This window comes from Rhamphochromis longiceps, linkage group LG23 (assembly GCF_057381845.1).
Source record: "Rhamphochromis longiceps isolate RC_006_pf linkage group LG23, R_longiceps_female_GT1.1, whole genome shotgun sequence".
NCBI lineage: Eukaryota > Metazoa > Chordata > Actinopteri > Cichliformes > Cichlidae > Rhamphochromis > Rhamphochromis longiceps.
Genome location: NC_140578.1, coordinates 45,730,052 through 45,750,481, shown reverse-complemented (window position 1 = coordinate 45,750,481; position 20,430 = coordinate 45,730,052). Strand labels below are relative to the sequence as shown.

The following is a 20,430-nucleotide window of genomic DNA, read 5'->3' as shown; positions in this document are numbered from 1 at the left end:
TGAAGAATTTGACATTACTACATGAGCGGAAGAGCTCTTTGCGCAAGACTCACTAACCATCCTATTGGAAAATGAGCTTAAAGAGTGCCTCACATCCGTTTCAACATTTAAACTGTCATTTGTGTGTTGAAGTGCAAAAGCTTACGGCACCTGGTATTCCCAGGCGGTCTCCCATCCAAGTACTGACCAGGCCCGACCTAGCTTGGCTTCCGAGATCAGACGAGATCGGGCGTGTTCAGGGTGGCGTGGCCGTAAGCGAGAGACTGCTTCACAAACAGCCTCTTTATACATGCTGTGATGACACAGTCATGCTTACGTTTTTTTTAATGTCCTGTATATAAGTTGAATTGTCCAAAGCACAAAAATGTTGCACTTCCAAATGGTCCTAACACACTGTGTGCTCTGTGTCACTTTAACACTGTGCTGTGAGAAACGAACATGTGTTATTATGGTGACGTTACCGCGGGAAAAGCATTTTTGCAGCTCAGCGTTGAAGCTGCAGTTCGCAAAAAAGGTTTGCATGTTTTCCCTGTAACATGTGAAGCTTAGCACAATACTATATTTTAAAGTGCGTGACATTTGCCAAGTATAAAAGGTCTTTTATAGCGGGCTTCTCTCGCTTACGGCCATACCACCCTGAACACGCCCGATCTCGTCTGATCTCGGAAGCTAAGCAGGGTCGGGCCTGGTCAGTACTTGGATGGGAGACCGCCTGGGAATACCAGGTGCTGTAAGCTTTTGCACTTCCACACACAAACTGCAGAGGGCGCCGCTGCTCACTCAGTGGAGGCAGCTTCAGGAAAAGCTTCATGACAACGCTCCTCATTGCATTTCGCTTTTGTGCAAAACAAAAAAACAACAACAACCAAATATTTAGGAAATACACAAACTTATTTATTCTGTAAATGTACAAAATCTCTGTGGCTAGTCCGTCTGGCCTCAGTCGAGACGAACTTGTTAACCTTGTAGTTTGCAGCGGGCGCAGTGTCAGCCTGACACCCATGTGCAACCAGTTTGAACTCTTATTGGCTGCCGACTGCGGTCCCGAAGAGTACTGAATAAATGCGCATCAGTGTGCTACCCTGAGCAGGGAACACGATAGCATGGAGTTTCTAACACGGAGCAAGGTGAAGGTGACGCTACTATGCAGGACCGCCCCTGCTCAGCTTCAGAGATCAGATGAGAACAGGCTGGTATGGCCATAAGTGAGAGGCTTCCTCGACAACGGGGTTCATGTAGATACTGTAACCCATTTATTGGGATTTAAAAAACAATTTAGAGTGAAGGATATTGATTAGTTTCTACTTTTTTTAATAGCTGCACATGACAACACAGTTATAATGCATACTTAATGCTGCAATATTCACGTCATAAACAATTGTGAGTCTTTGCACAAAAACATCTACAGGTGCTCTGTGCATGTACAGTGATATTGATGTAACGCTTGAAGAATTTGACATTACTACATGAGCGGAAGAGCTCTTTGCGCAAGACTCACTAACCATCCTATTGGAAAATGAGCTTAAAGAGTGCCTCACATCCGTTTCAACATTTAAACTGTCATTTGTGTGTTGAAGTGCAAAAGCTTACGGCACCTGGTATTCCCAGGCGGTCTCCCATCCAAGTACTGACCAGGCCCGACCCAGCTTGGCTTCCGAGATCAGACGAGATCGGGCGTGTTCAGGGTGGCGTGGCCGTAAGCGAGAGACTGCTTCACAAACAGCCTCTTTATACATGCTGTGATGACACAGTCATGCTTACGTTTTTTTAATGTCCTGTATATAAGTTGAATTGTCCAAAGCACAAAAATGTTGCACTTCCAAATGGTCCTAACACACTGTGTGCTCTGTGTCACTTTAACACTGTGCTGTGAGAAACGAACATGTGTTATTATGGTGACGTTACCGCGGGAAAAGCATTTTTGCAGCTCAGCGTTGAAGCTGCAGTTCGCAAAAAAGGTTTGCATGTTTTCCCTGTAACATGTGAAGCTTAGCACAATACTATATTTTAAAGTGCGTGACATTTGCCAAGTATAAAAGGTCTTTTATAGCGGGCTTCTCTCGCTTACGGCCATACCACCCTGAACACGCCCGATCTCGTCTGATCTCGGAAGCTAAGCAGGGTAGGGCCTGGTCAGTACTTGGATGGGAGACCGCCTGGGAATACCAGGTGCTGTAAGCTTTTGCACTTCCACACACAAACTGCAGAGGGCGCCGCTGCTCACTCAGTGGAGGCAGCTTCAGGAAAAGCTTCATGACAACGCTCCTCATTGCATTTCGCTTTTGTGCAAAACAAAAAAACAACAACAACCAAATATTTAGGAAATACACAAACTTATTTATTCTGTAAATGTACAAAATCTCTGTGGCTAGTCCGTCTGGCCTCAGTCGAGACGAACTTGTTAACCTTGTAGTTTGCAGCGGGCGCAGTGTCAGCCTGACACCCATGTGCAACCAGTTTGAACTCTTATTGGCTGCCGACTGCGGTCCCGAAGAGTACTGAATAAATGCGCATCAGTGTGCTACCCTGAGCAGGGAACACGATAGCATGGAGTTTCTAACACGGAGCAAGGTGAAGGTGACGCTACTATGCAGGACCGCCCCTGCTCAGCTTCAGAGATCAGATGAGAACAGGCTGGTATGGCCGTGACGCTACTATCCAGACTACTGCAAGACCAAAACCAGCTTAATAAAGCTATTTTAACAGCAGGCCTCATGGGTTTTAACTGCAAACTTGACTTTGTAGTCTCAAACAACAGAATCCAGAAACGACACCGATATCTAATAACTGTAATAATTCGAGACTTTAAAACAAGAAGTTTTAGGGACTTCAGTTTCAAAATGGCTATTCTTGTTTCTCCCAGAGTGAGAAAAGCATCACATCTACTCTTCCATTCAGCTGAGTGATTCCTACAAATCTTAATATTCATTACATTATATGTAGATGACTGGCTGGATTTGAACAGTTCATTGTAAAAGGCAGAACAGTATTTTGCTATTAATTTAGGATATGTAATCACACTATTAACAATAGGTTTATGAATGGAATTGAACTGTTCCTGTGGCTTTTTCAGATTTAAAAAAAAAGAAAGAAATAAGCTGTGCATTGTTCTCCTTTTTCTAACAGCTGTCTGCTAGCTCTCACATTATGAGACATAAATCATTAGCAATTTCACAGAGATGTGCACATGTTAAATTACTGCTCTAATTACTAAGAAATCGGGCTGTTTCAAATTTAAAAATTTTGCAGTAAACAAATTGTTTTCTGTAGTTTCTTGAAAGGAAAAGTGGGAAGCTAATTTCTTTATACGAGCAATACTACCCTGATTTTCATTAGGCTTTAAACGTACATTCAACAAAGTCTCGACATTAAAGACGACTTGTTGGGCCAGAGCAGTCAGCTATTATCGGACTGGCGCTGTGGCAAAACACCAGTGACCATGATCAAGATACACTTGCCAGTGTTATGGTGTGTACAGTGTAGTAACAGTGCTCTTTCCCGTTGTCTATGCAAACTACAAAGAGCTGCGACATCCTGGTAACTCTTGTCTTGCTTCTCATCATCGTCACAGTATTAGTTCCTAAATCAAAGTCAGTCTTCTAGTGTACCAGACAAACAAAGCACATAATTATAAATAAAAGTTCAAAGATTTTATAAATATACACTACATATTTAATATAAACATATAATATATACATTTGTGCTATACTAATTCCTGTATTTTTGTAATAAGGCTATTGTGGGACTTGGCGGATGTATGTGCACACGTATAAACTAAACACTTGACAACTATAAAAATGTCCTGAAACTGTCAGCAACAGTGTAGCGAGCGCACACTTCAGAGCATGCTGTCAGAGAAACTCTCAGCTTCTCTCTACGAGCCTCACAGACAAAAGCAGAAGATGGAAGCAAAGATTTTATGATATTAAGAACAACGCGTAAGAATGGATGAAAAAAAAGAACAACAAAGACGTGTCATCAGGTTTTCTTGTTGTCATTTGTTGTTTGCAGCTCGAAAGCTTGTTGACGGAAGTTGCTCAACAGCGCCATCACCTGTGCCATGGCATCTGCCCGCATTTTGTCCGGCAATGTCCGCAGCCCCTTTGCGACCACGATTCCAAAGTAGTGCGATTCGTCCAGCTCATCCCCTTGCACAGCACACATGTCACGTAATGCTGCCATTTTGGAGCAGTCCGTTAGCAGGTCTTTTATGGAGGTGGTGGCGTGGTCCTCATCGTGTTCCTTCCTTTTATTAGGCCGGCTTTGTGGGGTCGGGGTGATGCAGCGCCGCGTCGGGCTGCCCTCGGACCTGGAGGGGCTCGGCAGAGTCGACTCCATCAACTGCAACGAAACAGAATGGGAAATTACTAGTCAAGGAAGCATCATCAAGCAGTTATTAACCTTACCATAATGACTGCATTGTATGGACCACATCTCCTCCTCAGTGGGTGAAGATGAATTTGCAGAAACATATCTGACATGAGGCAATTATTAATAACTTTTTCCAAAAAATAATTCTTTTAATTTCCACATATATTATGTTTATTTCATCATCACCTTGTCAATGTAATGTTACATTCTCCATTTGTGTATGTGTATATTCCCATTTTTTCCATATGTAAATATGGTTCTGTTAAGTGTTTATAAGCAACCAAGTTTTTGTCATCTGATTATACACAGTGCTATAACAAATATATTTAAAATAGCATAATAGATGAACCACACATGTCTGTGCCAGTCAGGCTAGTCCTGTAAAAGCTCTTACTTGTATTTCGCCTCCCTGGCTGCTGTTGTGTGGTGACGGTCCAGGGGATGCTGCAGCTGAACTCTGGGATTTATCGGGATACTAAAGGAAAAAAGCACCAGTGTAAAAATACTGAGATTCAGTAACACCACCAAACACTTCCGCTATGACTGTACATAGCTAAACATACAGGTGAAGGGCATCAAAACATCACACACAAACAGGAACACTTACAGGGTTAGCCATGTCTTCCAGCACCTGGGCCGGCCCTGCGGGGGAGGATGAGAAGTCTTCGGGACTCTATTAAGGACACATGAACTGTAAAAAACCCAAACCTTCTTATAGTTTGTTTATTTTTATTTATTTGTTTTTCTGCACAGCTGGAAGTTATTGCGTCTCGTACCTCTATTGTGTACCTCGTCACGGCATTCCTGTGTTTCACGTACCCGTCCAGCCACGACAGGGACTTCAGCAGCGGAGGGGTTCTCGCTGGTCTCGCTGGCTGGCTGCTTTTGCTGTTGAACTTTTTCTTGGCCCGAACATACCTGTCCCGAAGTTGCTTCCACTTCTCGCGGCATTTGTCCGGCTCTGTCTGGAGGGCGGCTGCTATTTCTTGCCACGACTTGATGCTAACGTGCGGGTTCTTGTAATACTTGTGTCCAGGGTCATAAAGGTTGTGGTGTAACACAATTTGTTGAGCTAACTGTTCCTCGAAACTTTCGAGCGCCTGCATTTTTGTCCACTTCCGTGAAGCTTTTCTCTTTCCCGGGTCAACTCAGTGTTTCAACCAATCAGCATTCGATCTACGTCTAGCGTCATCAACATCGATACGCGCTGTTTTTTTAAAATTATTATTATTATTATTATTATTATTATTATTATTATTATTATTATTATTATTATGTGATTGTGTTTTGTTTAAAGTATTTTAATTTATTAAAATAAATCACATTTTGGGTTGTCTAGACCAAAATATTAAATTTAGCTCCACAAGGGCCTGATATCCCCTTGCGAGGACATTATACTGCTTCTGTTTTATCAAAATTTAAAATGAATGTCTTCATATGTGGCTCTTACGGTATTTTTCTTAGAAACAAATATTGGGTAAAAAAAAATCTGGTGATTCTTTGTTTTTACATTCATGAGGTCCCAATCAGCCCAAATATCAAAGACAAATTAAAAATACATGCCATGGAAGAGTTCGGGTCTTAGGAGGTTAAGGATCAGATGGAAATACTGCAGGAAGCTTTGTGATACCTTCACTTTTCTCTGACAGGGGCTCCCAGTCAGTGTGTGTGACAAGTTTACACTGCTAATAATGGACAAACTGACAGCTCAACCACTGAAATGTGGTTAAATATTGATTTTCACCCTAGTCCCTCTGTTATATTTCAAAAGGATTAAAATAATTACTACAGTGTCCACTCTTTCAGGAAACGTGTGTAGTCTGTTTCAGTTTCATCCTTTTGAAAAGCTCCTTTCTTTATCACCAGGATTCATTAAAACAGGTAGGAACCACATAGGGATTTCATTGTGTTTGTGATAACCACTAGAACCTAAAACATTGAAAGAAAAAACTATTTGAAAACTCTTTTGGGTGCAATCTACTTGGTTATATTTTCATTTGACTTTTGACAGCATTTTTAAGATTTACTGTTTGTCTTTCGGTTCACTGTTAATTCTTCTTTACTTATATGAAATGAAATGTCTTTTGCCATTTATTTGGGAAGTTATTTTAACTTTAATTTCAGTGGTTACTGGGACACAAAAGAGCATTTATATTGTACAATCAACAGTCAAAGTAAATAAAGTGAATGCTGTAATTTAAATAAAGCACTTTTCTGAATTTAATAAGACTAAGATTAAAAAACAAATACCTGTAGTACAGCAAAGGGAAGCATTACTCCTCTTTATCAGAGTTGACTGGAGTGTCCACACATGGGTATGAGAAATGGTGGTCACTAGTAAGTGTGCTGCAATATGAGTTTTTATCTCATAACCACAGGATGCATATCTCTGAAGACGTAAATAAGATTGAGGGGAGCTTTTTCTTAGGTTGCAGTAACACATTATTGTCGCCAGGGGGAGAAAAACTACGTTTGTTTTTTTGTTTTTTTTAACTTTCCATTTACTTTCTAAAAAGTACTTTAACTTTGCTTAACCTCGTTTAAAGTTAGTTTTATTGGTATCAAACGCTTTATGGTGATTATCCAACAATATCCGGTTGTTCAGTGATGACGCGACGAATCCTACTTCCGGGTCTAAAGTAGTCTGCGTTTAATATGGCTTTTGTGTTGTTAACATGTTTAATGTTTTGTATTTTCTTCTATTTGATCTCAGAAAGCTCCTAAAACAGTCAGTGATCCCTGTTGACCTCCCTCGGCTTTTATTACCGCTAATCATTTATTTAAGCTCAGTTTTTAAAACCCTAGGATGTAACTACAGCCCAGCCCATGCAGCAGTATATGAATGACTAACCTCGTATTGTGGATGGATTATCTCAGTTGTTCTCCTGGCTGAAGTTTGGTCCTTTTACAGCATCCTGCCATGCGATTACATTTGTTCCTGACCACCGAGAACACTCACGTTAACTTTTATCAGTGGAAAAAAGGTTAGCTTGTTTATATTATGCTAACATAGCTGTGTCGCTAGTGGTCACGTAGCACATCATTATATACCAGCTAGCCCAACTTCAGTAACCCTACAAACGTCACTGCTGTTTAGTTTTCTGTCGTCATTTATGCTGGAAGTGATAGCAGAGCTGCACGTTTTAATTTGTTTCCAAAACCCCGCAGTCAGGACATGCTATATTGTATTTAGATAGAAGCTAGCGAGCTAACTCCCTGCTAACTTCTAACTCGTTAAATGTCATAAATTCGGTTTTCATGGATGCCTGGATGTTAAACTCAATTGTTACACCTGGTAGAGCAGAACGCTGATCATTTTATTAAAGATGAAAGACTTTAGACAGTTTTTCAACTCTCAGTAATGCCACAGTGATCGTTTGATATATGGACCTGCAGCGGAGTTTAGGCCCAGACACGGCTAGTGACGTCAGACTGAACAACCGGATAACCACGTTTGGGTGTTAGTTACAGAGGCATGTCCGGGTTCCGGTGGGGACTCCCACCCTGCTTTCATTTCATCGTTTTTTTCCGCCCTGCGCTGTTCGGTGTTTATGCTAGCTCGTCTGAACTACTGTGCGTTTAGTTTTTGACTTTGAGTTTATCTGGCATGTTTCTCGGTACTTCCAGCCTGGAGTTTTCGTTGTTTACGACCGTTTAAGTGACGAAGATGTGGCCTTCAGAGACGCTAATCGTGTCGCTCGGCTGTTTGTGTGTCCTAGCTGCCGTGTCTCCTTCAGTACATGCGGGTAAGTCTGCTGTCCTCTTGAAGGATCCTTAAAGCAGCTCGTTTTGTAGCACATAGTGAAAATTGTGTTTTTGCGGAGTGGGTGGGTGTTTTTATGAAAGCTGAATCGTAGTTTAGTGATTTTCCCTGTTTGTGACCCCACCCAGTGCAAACCGGCGTTCACATAGTGTTTTCAGCCAGTTTCTTACAGTCAACAAAAGCTAGCACACCAGGACTGAGTCCTTATGGACTCCAGAATAGAGGAGGTGAACTGGAAGCTACAGCTGTAACAGCATGTGTCAAACAACAGGTGATAAATAAGTCAGGATTAGTTAGCATACAATGAGACAGACAGCGGCGTGACACAGCAGCACGATGCATGTTTGAAATGCCAAAGCACTTTTATAGAAACGTGTTGTATGTGTGCAGTTTAGCTTTATTCAGAATGAAACTTTCACACTACTTTAAAGAATTAGTCACTTTTTCCTAAAGAACAGTTTGATCTTCATTATTGAATATGTGACCAGTCACTAATAGAAACTTTAAAGTTTTTAATCTGATCATTTATCTGGGCAGATACTACAGTCTATGGAAAAGTGGGAGGAGAAGCTGTCCTAAAACCACCTGCCAACTCTGTGTCTGGCCCCATCACACAAATCTCATGGAAAGAAGGTTCTAACAAAGCCATGGAGTGGGAGACAGGAGATACGAATGCAACAGGCTATCGTCAGTTTCGTGGTAAGCTGTGTTAGTGGTGCAGTGGTCCCATCTTTGATTATCAGTGATGAGTTAAAGGTAACAGTATCATATATGTTTGAAGATCGTGGCCACCTGGACACTTCCACTGGTGTGATGACGATCAGCGGTCTGTTACATAATGACAGCAACAGCTACACACCCGAGATCAACAACAGGCGACTCACTCCAGTTAGCCTCGTCGTCCTCTGTAAGTGGATAAATCAAACTGTGTTCAGCTTATCAAGTAAAACTGAAAGTGTTTAGTATGTTACATCAAAACTAATGAAAGTGAATCACATGATGAATTTTCCTGTTTCCTTTTCTAACAACAGCTCCCGTCCCTGTACCCAGTGTTAACAAATCCTGTGATGAGAGCAAATGTGAGTTGATCTGTGAAGGAACCACAGCCAGAGCCACTCCAGTCAGCTACACGTGGATGTCAGATGATACTGGGAAGCATGTTTCATCTGGGAAACAATATACTGTTCATAAGGTATTTTAAGTAGACTTTAGAAGGTGCGAAGACTTCTTCTCTGTGGTTTCAATTATATTAACAATTTCACTGCATTTCCAGGCGAACAGTTCAATCAGTTATGAGTTGAGCTGTGAGATAGAAAACCCAATCAGCCGGGAGAGAAGTGAACCGATCACCATCTCTTCAGACTCATTCTCTGTGATATCTCGTGAGTTATTTCTGTAAAACACTCCTTTCAAACTTATTAATGTTACAGGTCATCAACGTTGAAAAGCCACTTACTGCTGCTGTCATTATTTTACAGCACCTGGAGGAGGTCCAAACATTTACATGGGACTTACAGTGCTCATCGTGCTGCTGGTTGTCGTCACACTGCTGGTTGCCTTTCATAAATGGAAAACAGGTGACAAAATAAATACAGTCTTTTATCAGCATATTGATATTCAGTATTGTGATTCCCCCTGTCCCCCAAACTCATAGGCTCAGATGTAGGGGTGGGTAGTGTTTAGGTTTTATCCGATACCAGTACCAAACCAGTACTTTTGAAACGGTGCTGGTGCTTAAAGAATGGAGAACACAAACTTTGTCCAAAAACCTCTCATGTTCAGCTGTTTTTTTTTTTTTGTAAAAAGATAACAATGTTAGCCTTTTCTGCAGCTATGGGGCATATATGGTATCACTCTTGGCTGGAAGCTTAAACAATGGAAAAAACACAAACTTTGTCCAAAAACCTCTCATGTTTAACTGTTTCCCACTTTTTCTTTGGTCATTTTAGCCTTTTTGGCCAGGGTGAAGGGAGTATCTGCCATCAAACAAGAAGACAGCCGCATGTAGCTATGATGATGTTTGCTAGTTCACTTTACATGCATTAATGTAATAACGTGGTTAGCCTACTCAACGTAAATTACACACGAACAACATTAAGCTACTCACGCAGAGAAGAACGGCTGCTGCTGCATCATCATCCTCATCATTTCTGCTACACTGGCAGGGCTAGGGGCCAGGACTCTCCTCTTCGGGTTCTTAGGGGATGTTGCTAACTCCGGGTCCGATAACAGGCACCACACCCGCAGTAGATGTGCTCGGTGTGAGGTCTCGCAGCAAGCTATCAAATACGGCGCATTTCTGGGCTTTTAAAAAAACGCTATGCGTCGCCAGGTGTTTCATCGGATTCGAGGAGTTACCTCCTTTGACAGTATCACAGTATCAGCTTAAAGCACTTGTTGCTGCTGAGTTTGCATCTTTTGCTGTGAAGTACAGCCAGACTTTGACAGCTTCGCCTTGGGCATTTTTAATCTGTAGCTCTGCTCTAAAAGAACGTACGTACCTGGCCCCGCCTACTATCCTCGGAAACGTAAAACGATTGGCTAGAATCTGAAGTGTATCACAGCTCAGGGGGGAAAAAAGCACAGAAATAAAGCACCAAAATGTGCGCTGCTTTTCGGTCTGGTTACTACCATTTATGCCATAATGGCACCAGATACCGGTACCCATCCCTACTCAGATTCCAGCAGAATATTTTAAAAAATGACCTTGACCATGAAATGAACCTCAATGTAATTCAAAACTACAACAGTCTCCTCAGCTTGCTAATGCTTACAGCTTGCTGTTAAAAGACAAGCTAATGCAACATGTTAGGAAAGATGCTCTGTAGTAATTTATTTAAACGCATTGCTGGCATCGAGCTTAAACAAAGCATATACACATGTTCACCTCCTCAGCTGCTCGTTATATATACACATATGGCAAAGGTGGCTGCTGAATGAGAAAGAAAGGTGACTAAAGTGACTTTGATGTGGTTATTGGTGCCAGATGAGTCTTTCACAAGCTGGTAATCTACTTGGATTTTCAAGTTTTCAGAGCTCTATGTGTCTAAATGTCTCATTGTTGTCAGTGCTCAGACTGCTTCCAGCTGAAGATAACAGCAAGTCAAATAACCTCTCACAACCAAATTATGCTTGAATGTTTCCAGCAACTTGTTGAATTTGTGCCATTAAAATTTTCAGACAGTTTTGAAGGCAACAGATGGCCTCACATTTGACTCTAGAATACTTTGGTATACAGAGGAGTTCATTGTCGACTCGATAACCACAAGGTACCCAGATCATGTGGCTACAAAACCACCTCAAACCATCACTCTTCCACTATCGTGATGACAGTTGAGGTTTGTGTGCTGATCTGCTTTGCTTAATTTTCACCAAATGTGGTGCTGTGCTTAATGGCCGAACATGTCCACTTCAGTCCAACCATCCAAAGTATGTTTTTCTGATGTCTTGTGGTTTATTCAGATGCAGTTTTACAAACCTAATCCCCGCTGCCATGTTCATTTAGAATGAAGACACTTTCATACAAACAACACACACGCGTTCAGTGTTTTGCTAATTGAGACCAGTAGAGTCTGAGATGTAGCTCTTTGGTTTTTTGGAATTTCACGTCTGACTGGAGTGAATTTGTTCAGGTGGAAGACACCTGAATGCTCCAGACCGACACACCGTCAAAACCTCTGATTTTAAAGAGGGGCTCACATTTGCTGGTGATTGATTAATTAGTGCATTTGGCAAAAGGGGATTCAACCCGATATTAGCGAGTAACAAATTAAGTCGCTAGTGAGTGTAGGGTTTGTCCCAGAACTTTCAGAATAAGGGTTTTTCGTTTAAGTCTATTTGAGGTTGTATTTGAGTTTCATTTCTGGTGGATCGCTAATCTAATGTTGTAATTTTCTTTTGATTTCTTCCAGGAATGTGGTTTTTTGAAAAAGGTAAGAAGTCTAAAACAAAGTGCTTCCTAAACAAATCTGAAGCTGAAAAGTAAACATTTACTTGATTTGCTTTGTCAGTTACTCTCTATTTTAAAATGGTGAATTAGTTGTGAATGCTATCTGATATTTTCAGTCAGTTTAAGAATACATGACATGTGATTCATCTTTAGACTGGAGCGTTAGTTTTACAAACCACGTGCCCGTGGTGGATCTTGGTAACACGAACAACATGGAGAGACGTGCAAACAGTTTGTGTTGTACATAAATGATCTCAGAACGTGACTGAAGGAGCATTTCTCTTCAGTTTCAGCTCTAATGTTGAAACCATCACAGCTGAAGCTTTAACAGAACTGACTGGCTTCAAGAAATGCTGCAGCGTTTTAGTGAACGTGGATGTATTTTTAGTTCAAAATCAGATTCTCTGATCAGGCAGTGAAATGCAGCATAATAACAGCATCGTAAAGAAAATATTGTCCTTTTTTATGATATAAATATCAAAGTGTTGGCAGCTCAGTGATGACCACGAACAATAAAACAAAAACTGGTGTCTTTAACTGTCCTTTGCTGTAATTCTCTCTGCAGAGTCCATGCCGTGGGAAGGAGGTCAGTAACAAATCATTTATAGCCCTTTTTTTTTTTTTTTTTTTTTTTTTTAAATCAGTGTCTATTAGAAAGTAGAACTCAGAAACACCCGTGGTTCTTCTGTGTGCTGTTTCTTGTTAATGTCATTGTTCTTTATGTTTTGTTTTTGGGGTTTTTCATCCACTTCAGATTTCTGGAGGAGTGATGAACATCAGAGTAAGTTTCAGCCCAAAATTGTATTTTTTATGTTCACAGTGGGGCTTTGTGTGGGATTAAAAAGCTGATGTGTATATTTCTGTCATTAAAATAACAGGAGCTCCTGCAGCTAACGGCACCACTGCTCAACAACGAAACGATGAACAAACTGAAGGTAAAACTGTCTCAAACTACTTAAACAGCAGTAAATCGCTCTGGGTATAGAGTTTATAAAGGACGTGTTTAGCATATCTCCAGCTCTGTGGTTTGATCTTGGACTCTGTGGAAGCTGCTTCGACTGACTCACAGCTTTAAAAATACTTATTCATCATATACTGTCCCTCAGTTCATTTCCTTTCTCACTTCCTTTTCTGCTCCATGTGAGCCACCTTTCATCTTTTCGTCCTCCTCTCACAAATGTATGGTTTAGTCACATGATACAGAGCTGAGAGTTGCGGGCACCTGAATCGGCGTTTAATTTAATTTAAAACTTTGGCCATATTTATAAGGCCTTCAGGGTTTTAACAGCTGTGTGTAACTTTTTTCTTCTTTGTCTTCTTTTTGAAATCTGTCAGAGGAGACGCCAATGACCAACGGCTAAACATCAAGTAAGGACGGGTCAGGCGGAAACTGAGATGATCTGAAAGATCCAAACAGAAACTGAAAATGTTTAAGAATGTCAAGAAGTGCAGACGTACAATGGACGTTCGCCGGGGGAGGCTCCAAACCACACACCAGTAAAACGAGTTTTACTTGGTTGTTGTTTTAATTTGTCTAGAGACTTGAAATGAATGAATCATGTAATATTTTGAAGTCATTTCCATCAGAAGAAGACTCCGCTTTGTTCTTCGTGTGCCATGCATTGTTACTGTGAACACATTTAAAGCGGACAGGAAGTGCTACATGTATAAAGGCTGATTTACAGCATCGAGTCCCACTTTTAAAAAATGGCTATGAAGCTGGATTTAATAATAATATGTGTATAAGGTTTTTAGTGCCATCTTGTGCCAGTATGGAAAGTGATGTTATGTGGTTGGTTGGTGCTAATAGACTTACATTAGTTTATGTTGTAGTGAGTTTTATGTTAAAGTACCAAGGATGTATTGTCCCCTTTCACTCTCTGTCTCTTCAGCACGAAGTGGTCGTTCATTATTGGCTAGCTGCACTGAAATATGGGACTCCACCAGTTAGCCGTATTGTTCGGGTTTGTAGAGCACTTTATAAATGAGCAGAGCTTGTTGGAGTTAGGTGGACTAGTGATTTACAAGGACGAGAAGCTTCAGTCTGACACTGTCCCCGTTGTCTTTGATTTTTCCTCCTTTGGTTGGATGCAGACAGACGGCACACAATCAGCTGGCAGAGCAGATGTTCAGAGGATGTGATCAGCGTTGTTTTATGCAGTAAAACAGTCTTTCTTTCCTCAAACACGCCCAACCAGTTTACAACATAAGTTACTACATGCCCATCTCAAACACATCAGGAATCCTGAGATTCTGCAGGGGGAACAGAGTGATGTGTAGAACAGGAACATCAGAGGGAAAGTTGCTGCACTCGTTGGAGTGAGTGAGATGATGATGTCAGTGCATTACTTCATACTAGAAGTGGGGAAAATCAAAACCCTAATATAAGTGAAGGAGAGCGTAACATGGAGACTTTTTCCTCTGTGGACATGCTGATGGACGTCAGGATTTCCATGTGCATTGGTAAGAAAAATAGTTATATTTGTAACTGTTGTTGTAAAACAGTTCTGTCACTCAGTAGTTCACATATACTAAAGCCATTTTCCAGTTACCTCAGCAATCTTGCATTCCAGTAGGAAATTTGGGAAAACCAGAGAAACCGGGTTCATTTTGATTCTTAGCAGGATGCAACCATTCGGGGGGGGGTGCTTATTAAGAACACAGCTGTGGCCCCTTCGTGGATAGAGCCTGTTCAGTGCTGTGAGTATGATTATAGGATTCATCTGTGAAATCACAGCAGTGGCAGTCCAGATTATAAGTTTTACGTTTTTACTGCTGTTTACATTCACTTCCGCCATCTTGGATTGTTAAGTCACAGTTGGTGGGGCTGATCTGACGTTTCAGGATGACAGATTAGAGTAGGGCTCCACAGTGTAAATCAGCCTTTATAAATGTAGTGTTTCATGTTCACTTTAATCCGATGTTTAATCTGACATGAAAGTATTGTTTTGTTTTCTGTCCTGCTTAAAGCTGCTGAAGTATTTTAATTACTAGCTTTTACTATTAAAAACACTACAGATGTAGTTAGATGTAAAAAGGTAACTTGAATGAGATGTGACAGGAGTCAAGCTTAAAGCAGATCTCCAAGATTTTCCATAGAGGCAAAAATCTTTTTAAACAATAGCAGGAAACTCAGCAAAGTGCCATTTCCTGTGATTGACTGCATACCTGACACCGAATGGCACGTCGACCACGTTAAAGAGGTACGCTGGGGGATGATTTATAATAAGAGCCAGGTGTGGTGCAGCCTCGCAGTGTGGAGGGGAGGATGTTAAACTGGCAGCTTCTGGGGGCAAAAGGGACGCCATTGTTTGGTTTGGGCCGCAGGGTCAAACAACAGTCAATGCTTTGTACAGTTAATGCATATGTGTGCTTGGACAAAGTTGCAGGTTTTTTATTTACGTGTCTTATTATTTCTATTAATTCATCTTCGAACATAGATCTTATTTGGCTTGTCTTCTCTGTTACAGTGAATTATTTTTGTTACAGTTTTTTTTTTTTTGTCTCATTCAAACCTACTGTGTGTGCAGAGGATGTTCTGTAGCTGTAGCGTTAGACTTTTGTCAGGCACAAGTAGCGAGCTGAAAGTCAGGTATGAGCTGCAGTGCTGCTGCCATCGGTCTTTAGCAATCTCCAGATACACTAAAGTTTCCACATTGCTTCATACAACAAGCACTAATATTTGTTTTTATTCCCTTGGATTTGTATTTATTGTGGTTCAGTGTCTGAGGACTCAAATAATGTAAATATATATGTGTTGTTTTTATGAACTATGTTTAATAAAACCTACAAAAATGCAGGTTGCAGTGTTTACATGTATGCATCACTCTGTACACTTCTGGCAGTTCTGATCATTTCCTCTATACCATGCAAGAAATGAATCTCTGAATCCAAAAGGTGATGTGGATCTGGGTTAGTTTATATGTTCTTCACAGCATTAACGTGATTGTGATTCAGGGAGCTTTTTGTCTTTGATGTTCATTTGTGAAATGCGCAGATGCCTCCATCTTCCAGTGGTTAGGAATGTCTCCGAAAATTGTTCTAAGCACAACCTGTTTATGCAAAACATTTATACATTTTGTTTTTTTTACTAATCATTCCTTCAGACAAAAAGAAGAAAACTGGGTTCAGTGAGTTGATTGTTTTGGGTCGACCCAGTTCTGGATGTTTGGGACATAATGGAACTAGTCACTTGTTCTTCTTGTGGCGGTAATCCCAGAACAAGATGGTGGACGGTTCCTGGGGTGGATATTTGTTCCTTAAGGCTCTGAATGTTGTAGGGTGTGCTAGTTGACGTATCTGTGCAATGTTGTGAGGAGCTCCGGGGCGGTGTCCCTTAACTTGCAGGCTGGATTGGCGTTTCCTGGTTTAAGAAGGGGGACCAGAGGGTATTCTAGAACTATAAGGGGATCGCACTCATCAGCGTCTTCAGGAAAGTCTGCCAGAGAGCAGAGCCCATCCGAATCTTAGACACAGGAGCAACAATGCGGTTTTCAACACTGGATCAGCTCTTTATCCCCGCAAGGATATTCCAGAGTGCATGGGAGTTTGCACAAGCAGTCTACTTGTTTTGTGGACTTTGAGAAGACAATAATCGGAAAAGGCCTATTCTGTACAGTTTGGTTGGGTTTTTTTGTACAGAACAGGCGTGTCCCGGTGGTGGATGGTTTCCACTTTGGTGGCCTTAGGATTTTATCTTTGCTTTTTGCAGTGTTTCTGTTGGCTTCATCGAGTGGTGGGCTCCTACTTGCACTGAAGCAGTGCACTGTTCGCCAATGTGAAGCGGCGGGAATGAAAGGACATCCAAGGCCAAGACCATGATTCTCAGCCGGAAAAGGTTGACGTACCCAGTCCGGGTCCAGGACAAGTCACTACCCCAGATTGTGTAGTTCAAGTATTTTGGGGTCTTTTTCACGAATATGGGGAGAGTGGAGCATGAGATTGACAAATGGATTGGGGCAGCATCAATGATGTGGAAACTGTACATTCCTTTCAAAGCATTCATTTCAAACTCCTTGATGCTGCACGTCATCAACTCTGAAAAGCCACTTACTGCTGCTGTCATCTTTTACAGCATCTGAAGGGGTCTCACAATGTCCACAGTACTGTGCGGTGTTTTCTGTTAATCTCATCATTCTTTGATTTCAGCCACATTGGGATTCTTACTTTTTTTTTCCTCAGTTTTTTCATGGTATTAAAAAGCTGTCATTGAAACAACAGGAGAAGCTTGTGGGGATAACGGCGCCTCTGCTCGTCAAAAGCATAAAAAGGCTCAAGGTGAGACGCTTTCAAACTAGTTAAGCTTCTGTCCACTGACAGCAGTAAATCTATCTGAGAGAAAATGTTAACAAGGACATACAGCATTCAGCCTATTTCCAGCTCTGTTTTTTTTGAAAACCTTTAAGAGTAGAAGTATTTTTGATTGTACAGTAAAAAAACAACATTTTTTATCATATAAATACTTTACCGCTGTTAAACTATTTATAAATAATGTACATGTTACAGAAAATTGCTGCTGTTCTGCAAGAGGAGACAATTATCATATCATATATCAGCCAGGTGGGAACTGAGATGACCTGAAAGATTTCTAAAATTAGATTCAGAAAATCAGGAAGTGCAGACGTGGCGTGGAAGTTGAGCAGCAGTGGGATCCAAACAACACAAATGCACTTAAACAGTTTGTATCTGTGCAGAAACCTAAGCAAACAAGTCATGTGACCTTGGCTACTGTAAGAAGTTAAAGCTGTTTTCTGATTGTTTTTGATGCAAAGAACTGAACAGAAACCATAATCGGATATTGATCAAGAATCAGCTTTGGTCATCTTCTGCACTGCATCGTTGCAGTGAAGATAAACTCTTTCTTTTCCTTTTACTGTTTAAAACACTATAGATGTAGTTAGATGTAAAAACTTAACTTGCCCCAAAAAGCTTAAAAATTCAATTTAACTTTGTTTATACAGCACCAAATCACAACAACAGTCACCTTAAGGGGCGTTGTATTGTAAAGCAGACCCTACAATAACACATACATGAGATATAACAGGAGTCATAAAGGTTTTCAGGCTTGAAGCAGATCTCACATCTTCATGAGGTTCGTTCCAGGAGTTTCCAAAGAGGTAAAGATTTAAACAATAGTAGGAAACTCAGCAAAGTGCCATTTCCTGTGATTGACTGCATACCTGACACCAAATGACACATCAACCACGTTAAAGAGGAACGCTGGGGGATGATCTGTGATTCGAGGTGAGGAGGACCTTAAACTGACAGTGTGTGTGGAGGGGAAAGGAACGCCATTGTTTGGTTTGGGCCGCAGGGTCAAACAACAGTCAGTGCTTTGTACAGTTCGTGCATGTGTGTGCGCTACTAATAAAATTGAAGCCTGGATGAAGTTGCAGGTTTTCTATTTACATGTCTTATTATTTCTATTAATCCTTCTTTGACCGTGGATCTTATTTAGCTCATCTTCTGTGTTTCACTGAACTTTAATTCTGTTTGTAACAATGTTTTGTCTCATTCAAACCTACTGTGTGTGCGGAGGATGTACTGTAGCTGTACTGTCAGACTTTTGTCAGGCACAAACTAACTGGAAGTCAAGTATAAGCTGCAGTGTGTGAGGATGCAAATAATGTAAACATATATGTGTCTTTATGAGCTATGTTTAATAAAAACCTTTTTTTTTACCAGTTTTCACTTTAACAAAAACAGTCTGTACACAATACTGATTATTTCCTCTATACGATGCAATCACTGGATCCAAAAGGACACGTGGATGTAGATCACTTTGTATTTTCTTCATAGTAACAAGGTAATGATTCTATTTTTTTGTCTTTGATGATTATTTGTGAAACGTGCAAATGTCTCCATCTTCCACTGCTGCTCACGCAAAGCTATCCATAAGCTTTTGTTGTAATTGTACAGACACACAAACAGAGTAATCACTGAGTTTATTGGTAAAGGTAATAATTCAAAATTTGTGTTGCTAAAAAAAAACACATCACTTGAGGGCAGCAAATCAGTGCAGTCTGACCGATGACAGCGGTTTGCTAGTTTCTTTGTAGAATAACCAGGATGCCTTGTTAAAAATGCAAGAGAATAACGTACATGGTCTCATTAATACAGGAACATAATTCATCTTGTAGCTTCTGATTAAGCTTTTATTTAATGGAAAACAGCAGCCGGTTACATGTGGAAACCACTTCATTTAGTTATGAGGAATCATGATCCGGCCATCAATAAATAAACATAAATAAATCCACAAACTTTTTTGAGAGAAGATTTTCACCCAATGATTGAAGTCAGGGTGCCTTCGATCTCCATATTTTACTAATACAGCACATCTGAAGCACGGTGCTGTACAGTGTAAACTCTCCGTAGTGTATAACGTAGTGGCCATAGACACAATAAATGAACCAGATAAGAAAAGCACACGAAGACTATGAAAACTACTCACCCAATTAACCACAAATGTGTCACATAAGGTAACTATGTAAAAGAAATGTGAAAACTATGGCGCATGAATATATAGTTCCAAAAGGAGGATTTTTCTTTGCGAGCAGGCCAAGAAACATCACCCGAGGCTCCAGATTATGTTTTACTCCTTAAAGCAGATTTACCGAGACCATGATCTGTCCCCAGGTGTTTTTACAATATCAGTCTTTCCTTTAAACATCAACATGACTGTAGGAGCCATTCTTGGGTTAATACCTTATGTGGTCACTAGAGGTCACCTTTTTCTGTTTTGATTATGTAATGTAAAGGTATTTAAGGTAGACGCATGTAATCGGCGTCAGGTGTGTCATTGAGAAGGCAAACAGTTTGTGACCGTTGCGCTGTTATGCTAAGTCGATACGGAATAAAGACCAAAAAGGACAAGATACATACTGCTGGAGTTATTGGACTGTGAACTTAATTCATGCATACCAGTGACATCGCGTCACCCCCGTTAACGACCACCTCAGTGGCTTCAAGCGTAGGCTTAGCCTCTACAATGACAATGAATTTAGTATAAAGGTAACACAAAAAATGTGAATCTGGGCCTGTTTACTCATATTACAGTAACAATCCACTGTGTTATAATCACTTGAAAAAGGGGGATTCAGTGTGTACTTTTCAACATTATTTATTTCAGAATTTATTTTGTACTTTTAGAGAAGCAGAAACCAGGTGATGTGCAGATTCTCAGGCTAAACATTCATCACACGGGAGGATCATCACACCAGCTGTACAAACAGTCCAGTTAATAAGTGGCCTCCTGCTAAGAAATGTACAAAAAATAAATAAGAATCAAAGAGCTCTGTGTGATCACGCTGTGAGCAGCAACTGCAGCTGAGCAAACATCTGTATATCT

General features: G+C 40.8%; 2 protein-coding genes and 4 non-coding genes across 7 annotated transcripts; 3 read left to right on the top strand and 3 right to left on the bottom strand.

Annotated features, from left to right (window-relative positions):
* Positions 1-138: 138 nt before the first annotated feature.
* Positions 139-257, bottom strand: LOC146642851 (5S ribosomal RNA). Its single transcript, XR_014909824.1, has one exon. It is a non-coding gene; the product is annotated as a 5S ribosomal RNA (ribosomal RNA).
* A 361-nt stretch (positions 258-618) lies between these two features.
* On the top strand, positions 619-737 carry LOC146642850 (5S ribosomal RNA). Its single transcript, XR_014909855.1, has one exon. It is a non-coding gene; the product is annotated as a 5S ribosomal RNA (ribosomal RNA).
* An 846-nt stretch (positions 738-1,583) lies between these two features.
* Positions 1,584-1,702, bottom strand: LOC146642849 (5S ribosomal RNA). Its single transcript, XR_014909808.1, has one exon. It is a non-coding gene; the product is annotated as a 5S ribosomal RNA (ribosomal RNA).
* A 360-nt stretch (positions 1,703-2,062) lies between these two features.
* LOC146642848 (5S ribosomal RNA) lies at positions 2,063-2,181 on the top strand. Its single transcript, XR_014909830.1, has one exon. It is a non-coding gene; the product is annotated as a 5S ribosomal RNA (ribosomal RNA).
* Positions 2,182-3,649: 1,468 nt separating this feature from the next.
* LOC146642847 (uncharacterized) lies at positions 3,650-5,514 on the bottom strand. Its single transcript, XM_085398520.1, has 4 exons — positions 5,148-5,514; positions 4,979-5,044; positions 4,766-4,846; positions 3,650-4,341 (listed from the first exon to the last, which is right to left on the bottom strand). Exons 1-4 carry the CDS (start codon positions 5,475-5,477, stop codon positions 3,979-3,981), a joined length of 840 nt encoding a protein of 279 aa, XP_085254646.1. The 5' UTR covers positions 5,478-5,514; the 3' UTR covers positions 3,650-3,978.
* Positions 5,515-7,838: 2,324 nt separating this feature from the next.
* LOC146642846 (lymphocyte function-associated antigen 3-like) lies at positions 7,839-15,882 on the top strand. 2 transcript variants are annotated; one of them, XM_085398529.1, is made up of 11 exons: positions 7,840-8,117; positions 8,672-8,833; positions 8,916-9,041; positions 9,166-9,326; positions 9,408-9,516; positions 9,613-9,711; positions 12,046-12,066; positions 12,649-12,669; positions 12,838-12,864; positions 12,962-13,018; positions 13,419-15,882. In XM_085398529.1, the coding sequence occupies exons 1-11, from the start codon at positions 8,039-8,041 to the stop codon at positions 13,442-13,444; spliced, it is 888 nt and encodes a 295-aa protein (XP_085254655.1). In that variant the 5' UTR covers positions 7,840-8,038; the 3' UTR covers positions 13,445-15,882. The 2 variants fall into 2 exon arrangements, with proteins under 2 accessions (XP_085254656.1, XP_085254655.1); XM_085398530.1 differs by lacking the exons at positions 12,046-12,066; positions 12,649-12,669; positions 12,838-12,864; positions 12,962-13,018; positions 13,419-15,882 and adding an exon at positions 10,084-12,037 and having other exon boundaries at positions 7,839-8,117.
* Positions 15,883-20,430: the final 4,548 nt, after the last annotated feature.